The 10122-nt window shown below is 38.6% G+C and overlaps 1 protein-coding gene across 3 annotated transcripts in view; it reads right to left on the bottom strand.

The window, feature by feature from the left end:
* Positions 1–7189, bottom strand: part of ASZ1 (ankyrin repeat, SAM and basic leucine zipper domain containing 1) — a 58883-nt gene extending 51694 nt beyond the window's left edge. For 2 of the 3 annotated variants that reach the window (XM_070616355.1, XM_008519583.2), the window contains exons 1-4: positions 6633–6822; positions 6124–6223; positions 4534–4656; positions 2550–2661 (exon numbers count right to left, since the gene is read on the bottom strand). In XM_070616355.1, the coding sequence (XP_070472456.1) occupies positions 2550–2661; positions 4534–4656; positions 6124–6223; positions 6633–6737 (440 nt within the window). In that variant the 5' untranslated portion in view covers positions 6738–6822. Of the gene's footprint in view, positions 1–2549; positions 2662–4533; positions 4657–6123; positions 6224–6632; positions 6823–7042 lie in introns of those variants that run through there. The other variant, XM_070616356.1, reaches the window with a different exon arrangement.
* Between the last annotated feature and the right edge of the window lie 2933 nt (positions 7190–10122).

Genomic DNA, 10122 nt, shown 5'->3' on the forward strand with positions numbered 1-10122 from the left:
GGTAAAATCCTCATTTTCTTTTCTCTCCTTTTTATATACTCACTAAGACCTTGTCTTTTGAGTTACGTCCATAGAATGCAGAACAGCTTCCATGCTACCTTATATATCTGAACTGGGACTTCAGTCTAACTTAGAGGTTGATCTCTAAGACTTTTCTGTTACTTTCACTTCACAAAACAAGACTACTGATCCCGTTTAAGTTAAAAAAAAAAAAAAACCCTAAAAGTTACAGGTCAACTTTCCTTGCAACTGGCAAGTACATGACTAGCTTTCATAGCCATTTATGTTTTATGGCTGACTCTTCTCCCGTGCTCCTCTTGAGAGGTAATTTTTCTCAGCAAAAGAACTGTTAACAAAAGAGGCTATGGTCAACAGCTTGAAAGAATATTCATTTAAATATGTTTTTCTCCTTTATATATGAATAGTAGTTTCCCTCATGTATCCCTGGTATCTTTTGGCACTTTGTACAAGAAAATAAAACTCCCAATCGTCTAATAGGTTTTTGTCACTGCTAATGAATTATCTGTAAAATTCCCCACAATCTCACTGCCTTCTCCTTGTGTCCTGAGATTTTTCCTTTTACACTGCCAGCATGCTATCCCCATGTTCACTAATGCCATCCTTATAAAATTTGAAGCCTAAAAGCACTCCGTCATAACTTACTCTCCTTTCTGCTCAGTCAAGATCCTCATTTTCCACGAGAAAACACAATTCAATCATTTTATTGCTTTATGCTTTGAGCATTAAAATAAAAGCAGTTGAATAGTTTTTTAGGTATTTCTCACATTTGTTAATTAGATGCAAACTGCTCTTTCCGTCAACCATGCTGTAAAATTCTCTTAGTTGCGCACAAACCAATCTAAATTTTATGCTCATTCAAATTCATCAGCTTTCAGTTCCGAAATTGTGTGGTTGCCTTAGCCTGAGATGCTAACCTTGTGTTATTTCATTTCAAATGGAATATGTTTTTTCCAGATATACCCTATGTATCTAAAAGATACCTTCTAGTTCTTAAGGACACAGAATAGTCTAGAACCTATGACACTGGCTTAACTGACTTCTCTTTCAGTGTTTACAATACAGGAAGTAATTGGGAATGTAAAGACTTCCTTATCTATTATACCTTGTAGAAGTGGTTAAGAAAAACAAAATTGAAGAGCACCAGCAAAAAACAATTTTCCATTGAGACCAGAGAGGGAAATCTTATCATAAGCCACTTCTAAAGGTTCAAATCAAAACTACAGCACCTATCGAAGTTTACCTCAGCTAGGCATCCTGGAGCTCACAATTCCAAGGTATAATCAAATCCAAAAGTTACACCTAACTAGGGATTATACCATATACAACAGAATAAAAGTTCCTGTCAATTTATTTGCTAAAAATTTGCAGGTAGTTTTTTCCCCAGATCTTTTTAACTCTTTATTTGTTAAATACTGATTATCTACTCTATAAGCCTTGACTTTTCTCACACTAGATTTCTCAACCTTGGCACTACTGACATTTGGGGATGGGTAATTCTTTGTTCTGAGGGGCTGTCCTATGTCCTGTAGGATGTTTAGCAGCATCCCCAGCCTCTATCCATTAGATGCCAGTAGCATTTCCCAGGTGTGACAATCAAAAATGTCTCCAGACATTGTCAAATGTCCACTGGGAGACAAAACAGATCTTACTTCAGAACGTCTCTACTAAATCAAAATCTTTGCATCTTAAAAAAGATCTGGAAATTATCTAGAGCTGTGCAGTACCTTCCAAAGCTTCTGTCCAGGTGTCATGGAAACTCAACTAGAAAAAACTTCCAGAGTCAAGCATAGTTATTTCTATATATCAGGCACTAGATCATTATTTGAATAGTGAATTATGAATAATTCTGTTCATGCTAAGCATATTTCTGTCGGACAGACTACTTCCTACTCTTCATTTTCAAGATTAAATAAAACAAAAAGATATTTAACAGGAAGATGGAGCCAGACAAGAAGTCAGTTAGCTAGAAATTTTAACCAATCTGATTCATTTTTTTAAATACTGACATTTCAACAGATGCAAGAAACATTTACTGCTTATTTTCTAGGCATCTAGGCACTATTAAATATATGCTATAACACAATTAATTAGAAAAGTCTTAGCGAAATGACCTCATTTTGATATATTATTTTGGAATTCTTAGTTTTTGTGTAAAGCTGTTTAGCAGGTAAGTGTTACATAAAGAGAATACTAAGTTAAGAGGCTTTACTATTATAGCTCAATCATATTCTTTTCAGTGTATGATTCACAGGAAATGATAGAGTTTATTGTACTCCTTTCCCTCCCACTTCCAATTGTTAGCACGTTCCTCTAAAAATTAAAAGTTGAGACTACCTTCATGACATGCCCTTCCTTTGATAATTTTATACAGTTGGAACCATGATCTTATGACCTATTTCCATTCAACAACTATATAGCCAAATAAACACACATTGTTTATTTTTAAATAATCATGCTATCAAATGTTCAACAGGCTGATAATCAAAGAAAAGTATCCATCATTTTTGAACAGATAGTAAGGCTCTTACCTACAAGCAACATTTGGATCAGCATTTCTTGAAAGTAGTAGCTCTACACACTTCAAGATCTGTTCCTCTGAGCCACGAGCAGAACATGCAGTTATCAAAATAGTTTGCTTATCTATAGTGAATAGAAAAACGAGGAGCCCCCCGCACATCAAGAAGTGTATTTAATTGACTTCTCTTACCATGTAAAAGATTCTAAATATTTGCTGCACTCTTAAAATTCTATAACCTACTCCCAAATCTCTTGCTCTCAGTAGATAACTTTATGTTTTCCTTCATCAAAAAATGAGATGAGGGATGAATTGCCTTAATATCCAAAGTTTATCTACATTTCATATCTTACTTTCCTTTCCCTATTCCCTTTTCTTCAAGAGAATAGGAAAGTAGTTAAGAGCATGGACTCTGTGTAGAGATAATGCCCGGAGATGAAGAGTTTTTGGTTGATTAAAATTTGCTTTGCTGAACTCATGGCTGAAAAACAGTAACTGATATTCTCTGATATCACTTCCTTACTTCTCATTCATTCAACAACTCACTGAAATTTGGCTTACACCCCAACCATCCTAGTGAAAATGACCTAACTGCCACATCTACTGGTTTCTTTTCAGTCCTTTTCTACTCGATCTCTCTGAGCTCACCCTGTTTCCTAAAACTCTTCTTTCCTTGGCTCCTATGGCATCAACAGAGATCAGGGTAGATTAAATAAACAAAAACACTTCTCAAATTAGAATTGGAGAATGCAAAACAGATCATGGCAGCCACGGTTTACATTAGTGGTTCAATACTGACCAAGTATAAAGATACAGAGTCTAGTCCCAGTTCTGTCACTGATAAACTGTGACTCCAGTAGTATCTCAATATCTCAGTAGACTAATTTTAGATAGGAAGCTAATATCTGCCCTCTCTACCTGATGGGGCTATTGTGGGATACATAAAAGAATTTATGTGAACATGCTGTGAAAAATATACAGTGTTTTATAACTGTAAGGTATTCCTCTGATTACATGCAGAGGAAGAAAACTATTAATGAATTTTTTTGAGAATATTTTATACACTTTCAAAATTCTCATTCCTAAGTATATCTTTCATTGAGTGATATTTTTAAATGACATAATAAAAAGAAAAATCTATCATAACAGCAGATTAAACATAAAACTGTTGATGAGATGGGAACTTATATAAAATATATAAATGAGAAAACAGTAAAAATGGCTTTAAAAATATTTAATGTAGGTACAAAATTAATGTGAAATTGGAAATGTTAAAACTAAGTAATCAGTAATGCAACATAATGATATTAATATATATTTAACAATAATTAAACTAGATTTGCACATATACTCTTATTTTTCAAAAGCACTCGAAGCACTAGTGAGTAGAAATTATTTAAGAACAGTGACAGAAACATAAGGATTTAATAAACTATCTTTGAAACAACTTTAACAGATATAATTCAGAGCTGAGTTTTAAATTCCAAAGACTGATTATCAAGTAATTTTCCACAAAATTATCAGCTTTTTGATGTTTTCTTTCAATGCATTTTTCCCTAAAAATAACCCAAACCCTCTAGCTATATAATAACAAGTATATAATATATAATAACATAACCAGTTATAAAGATAATATAAAGAGAAACTACCTCTTTGGAAAGAAAGTGTTTCAAAATATCTGTGGTTTCTTCTTTGATTTTGTATGTAATTTACAAAATGTAACTACAGGAAGGTTTTTTAAAATTGCTTTAACTTTTTCACTTTGCATAACAGCTGCTTGGGAATCAAGAAAATCACAGTATATATAACCAGTTATCTCAAACATCTTACCCTAAATATTACCTTTTTTTCAAGGAAAAGGTTTATTTTAAAGTGAATATACAAAAACAGAGCATGGAAAGTGTGTATCACCACCCCTAAACAGAAGATAATTAGGCTTGTAAACAGAGATATATACAAAGTAAATTTTCACATGTTAAATATTTTAAATATCTTACCCTTATCAAAGCTTGCTTTAGCACCTCTGTCCAAAAGGACCCGAACTAGGTCTACGTTGGAAACACTAGCAGCATACATAAGGGGAGTCCATCCATACCGAAAGCTGGAATCTACACTAATGCCTGTCAATATAAAAACAAGCTTTTAAAAGCCTCCTCTACCAAAAAGGAATCATTGTCACCAAAATATGCTTAAAGGATCGTGCATAGTAACATCACGATTTAGTTTACAATAGAAGAGAATTTCTTGGTAATAGTGGCTTCAGAAAAATAGAAGAGATACATTTGAACTTTAATAAAATTAGCTAACCTCAGTTTCACTATAGGCACTTTGTTCAAAGAGACCTGCTCTGACAAATGTTTTTCTATATTATATAAAATATCTATATTTTAACAGCTTTACATGCTACCTTTTTCTCTCTAAGGGAGTTGGAAAAGGTTTCACAGAAGTAAAATGTCTTTTTTCTTTTTGAGGAAGATTAGCCCTGAGCTAAAGTCTGCTGCCAATCCTCCTCTTTTTGCTGAGGAAGACTGGCTCTGAGCTAACATCTGTGCCCATCTTTCTCTACTTTATACGTGGGACAACTACCACAGCATGGCTTTTGCCAGGCGGTGCCATGTCTGCACCCGGGATCCGAACTGGCGAACCCCAGGCCACCAAGAAGCAGAACATGTGAACTTAACCACTGAGCCATCGGGCTGGCCCCTGCATCCCCATTTTAAAAAGGGGGAAACTGACGCTTAGGAAGGTTTGGTAACTTGGTGATGATGAGAGCCATCAAGTGGCAGGGCTAGTAATCAAACCCAGAACTGTACTGTTTCCAAAATGATTTACTTTCCACTAAACCATGCAGCAACTCGAGCAGAGAAGAAAAACATTTTGCTACATACAATCTCATTTACTATTTTGTGCGTGAATGTTTTATATCTAGATGGTAAATGCCTGTTACTCCTTTGGATAATTTCAATCATCATTATCAACAACTCACATTTTTATGTCAAGGTAATTAAAAAAAATAGTATTTAATTTGATCCACAGAAAAACGTCGTGTGACCCAGGACAGAATTATGTTGTTTTATATAAGAAATTGATGGTCTGGAAGTTTAAATGGCTTTCCCAAGGAGCCACACTGAATAGGCATAAAGCTGAAATAGATATCCAGATATTGATTCCTACCTCAGGCCTCACTACTCACACACACACACACACACACACATACACACACAACCAGCACAAGGAAAGAACATCCACAAAAATGGACACAACTAGAAATAATTGTTGAAAAACACATAATAATGTCACGGCCAAGTAAACGCTGAGAACAAAGTAAATTCTCAGAGCAGCGTAGGATTAGTCAGACTGAAGGAGGTGGAAGAACTGACGGAAGGTAATAGGGTGGCATTCCAAATCGGAGGGCAGAGAAAGAAAATAAGGCAAAGGGAACACAAGAGTCAAGTAAGATACGCGGGACCCTTAAAAGATTAACTTAATTCACTGTGCTTCCGTTAGAAAAGCACCTCAAACCTTTCAACATAAGGAACACTTGGGAACTTCCACAACTGTCTTGGGTACTACCCCTGGTCTCTCACCAGAATCCAGGAGCTCCTCCACCAATGCAACATCTCCTGCGGTCAACGCTCTCTTAAATGTTTCATTCTTTTCTTCAATAGGCAACGGCTCTTTCAGTTTCTAAAAAAGCAGAAAGTTATATATATAAAGAAGCCTTGTTAGACATTTTTCCACTGCCGGTGTATCAAGAAACAATGTTTGCTTATAGGTACATTTTGGGGGGAGGGGCAACATACAAAGTTTGTAAAGAATTCACGTCTAAAATGATCTTTAAAGGCACTGGGTCGGAATGGGTCCAAACCCAAGCCAAGAGCTACATCGACGACCGAAGGAAGCGCGTGTGATGGAAAGCACAGAAGGGAAACAAGAGGAAAACTTCGCGGGTTTGTTTGGAGGCCAAAGGCCTGCATTTCCACAAGGAAAAAGTTAGGGGAACACAGGCGCAGAAGTAAGAGGTCTCTACAGGCCGGGCCTTCGAGGGCCAGGGGAGTCCGATCAGGTGCGGCCAAAACAAGGTCTCCTCTGCTACCTGAGCTGCCCGGTCGAGATACCCAATCTCCCAGCCGTCGTCCTCGCTCTCGCTACTCTCGCCACCACCAGCCACTGCTAGGCCGCGGAACCTGGCCGCCGCCATGCCTGTCCGGCCGCTGCCTACCCACGCCACCTCGCGCCGCACCGCGCGCCCGCTCCCCTGGCGCCTGCGCACTGGCGGAGCGCGTAGGGCTGCGCGGGAAGGCGCGACGGGCGACGCGGGGGTTTGGGGACCTCGGACGCAGGCGCGTGGCCGCGCACAGCGCCCCTCGCCCCCTCCCGCCACCCCGAAGGCCCGCGTGGAAGAAAACCTGCGGGTCTGCGGGGCGGCGCGGCTGACCCAGCCGCCGTGCTTTGGGAGTCAGGCTCTTGGCTGGCCGGTGCTTCCAATGCCTTTTAGGGACTTACCCTTCATTCTTTTTAGGGTATTTGCTTGATGAAGTTCTTGCTCTTTAAGGAATGCTGCACTCAGGGCGGGAGCAGAACGGAAATTTAATGCCGAGTCAGACTAGGTTTTTGCCCCGGTCACCCCTTCCGCTGCCCGCTGTCAAATCCACTGTCAAACATGCCTCCCCTGGGAGAGGGACTCCTACTGGCCACAATAGAGGCATACGTCAGAGATATAGTAGGTTCTGTTTCAGACTGCCACAATAAAGCGAACATCGTAATAAAGCAAGTCACACAAATTTTTTGGTTTCCTAGTGCATATAAAAGTTGTCTTTACACTATACTGTGGTCTATTAAGTATACGTTAGCATTATATCTTAAAAAATAATGTATATACCTTAACTAAAAAATGCCTTATTGACAAAAAATGCTAACCATCTGAGCCTTCAGGCAGTGGTAACCCTTTTGCTGGTGGAAGGTTTTGCCTTGGTGTTGATGGCTGCTGACTGATGAGGGTGGTAGTTGCTGAAGGTTGGGGTGACGGTGGCAATTTCTTAAAATAAGACAACAATGAAGTTTGCCACTTGGATTGACCCTTCCTTTCACGAACAATTTCTCTGTAGCATGCCATGCTGTTTGATAGCATTTTACCCACAGTTGAACTTCTTTCAAAATTGGAGTCGATCCTCTCAAACCCTGCTACTGCTTTATCAACTAAGTTTATGTAATATTCTAAATCCTTTCTGGTCATTTCAACAATCTTTACAGCATCTTCACGAAGAGTGGTTTCCATCTCAAGAAACCACTTTCTTTGCTCATCCATAGGAAGCAGCATTAAAATTTTATCATGAGATTGCAGCAATTCAGTCACATGTGCAGGATTCACTTTTAATTCTAGTTCTCTTGCTACTTCTATCACATCTGTAGTGACTTCCTACACTGAAGTCTTGAACCCCTCAAAGTCATCTGTGAGGGCTGGAATGAACTTCCAAACTCCTGTTAAGGTAGATATTTTGACGTCTTCCCATGAATCATGAATATTCTTAATGGCATCTAGAACAGTGAATCTTTTCCAGAAGGTTTTCAATTTACTTTGCCCCGATCCATCAGAAGAATCACTGTCTATGTCAGTTACAGCCTTATGAAATGTATTTCTTAAATAATAAGATTTGAAAGGCAAAGTTACTCCTTGATCCATGGGCTCCCAAATGGATATTGGGTTAGCAGGTGTGAAAACATTAATCTCATTGTACATCTCCATCAGAGCTCTTGGTGGACCAGGTGCATTGCCAATGAGCAGCAGTATTTTGAAAGGTATCTTTTTTTCTGAGTAGTAGATCTCAATATTGGGCTTAAAATTCAGTAAACCATGTTGTAAACAGATGTGCTGTCATCTAGGCTTTATTGTTCCACTTATAGAGCACAGGCAGAGTAGATTTAGCATAATTCTTAAGGGCCCTAGGATTTTCAAAGTAGTAAATGAGCATTGACTTCAACTTAAAGTCATCAACTGCATTAGCCCCTGACAAGAGAACCAGCCTGTCCTTTGAAGCTTTGAAGCCAGGCACTGACTTCTCCTCTCTAGCTATGAAAGTCCTATGTGGCATCTTCTTCCAGTATAAGGTGTTTGTCTACATTGAAAATCTATTGTTCAGTGTAGCCAGTCCTTCATTACTTATCTTGCTAGATCTTCTAGATAACTTGCTGCAGCTTCTACATCAGCACTTGCTGCTTCACCTTGAGTTTTTAGGAGAGGACTTCTCTCCTTACACCTCATGAACCAACCTCTGCTAGCTTCAAACTTTTCTTCTGCAGCTTCTTCAGCTCTCTTAGCCTTCATAGAATTGAAGAGAGTTAAGGTGTTGCTCTGGATTAGGCTTTGGCTTAAGGGATGGTTGTAGCTGGTTTGATCTTCTATCCAGACCACTGAAACATTTTCCGTATCAGCAATAAGGCTGTTTTGCTTTCTTACCATTTGTGTGTTCACTGGAGTAGCACTTCTGATTTCATTCAAGAACTTTTCCTTTGCATTCATAACTTGGCACACAAGGCCTAACTTTCGGCCTGTCTTGGCTTGCAACATCACTAAGCTTAATAGTTTCTGGCTTTTGATTTAAAGTAAGAGACATGCAACTCTTCCTTTCATCCGAACGCTTGAGTCCATTGCAAGGTTATTAATTGGCCTAGTTTCAGTATTGTTGTGTCTCAGGGAATGGGGGGCCCAAGGAGAGGGAGATAAATGAGGGAACGGCAGGCTGGTGGAACAGTCAGAATACGCACATTTATAGATTAAGTTTGCCATCTTATATAGGCGTAGTTCATGGCGCCTCAAAGCACTTACAGTAGTAACATCAAAGATTACTGATCACAGATCACCATAACAAATATAACGATAATGACTAAGTTTGAAATACTGTGAGAATAACCAAAATGTGACAGAGAGACAAGTAGTATTGGAAAAATGGTGCTGATAGACTTGCTCGATGCAGGGTTGCCACAAAACTTCAATTTGTAAAAAACGCAAATCCGTGAAGTGCAGTAAAGCGAAGTGCAATAAAAGGAGGTATGCCTTTACATCCCTTTGGACCACCACCCACACCTTCAGAAAGCCATCAGACAAAGGGGAGTCGACAAAGGAGCCACAAGAATTCTTCCTTTAAATTCCATATAATGTCAGATCTCATCATAGATTTAGAACATTCAGGACACCAAAACACTTTCTCAACTAGATAGTGCAGGTGCCCTGAAGGAAAGAGTCAGTCGAGAAAGGTTGGAGGAGGAGAAAGAGTAGATCAAAAGAGATAGGAAGAAGAAATGATTCAAACTTTCAGAGAACAAGGAACGAATGCAAACAACTCCAATTGAAAGAGGCCTAAACTCAATTTTATGCATCTAACTTTCAGAAGAAAAATCATGAAAACACAGTCATTATCTTTGCCACCACAGAAAAGCAGATCCATCAAGGAAGAGGGCAGATTTATGTACTTCAAGATGATTTAGAAGGAATGTAGCCATGCACCATTCTTTGAAAGTCTTGAAAGTTTTGTAATAATTTTTTTTTTCTTAGGGAATCTTTGATGTAAGATTTTGAAATATTTACT

This window comes from Equus przewalskii, chromosome 4 (genome assembly GCF_037783145.1).
Source record: "Equus przewalskii isolate Varuska chromosome 4, EquPr2, whole genome shotgun sequence".
NCBI lineage: Eukaryota > Metazoa > Chordata > Mammalia > Perissodactyla > Equidae > Equus > Equus przewalskii.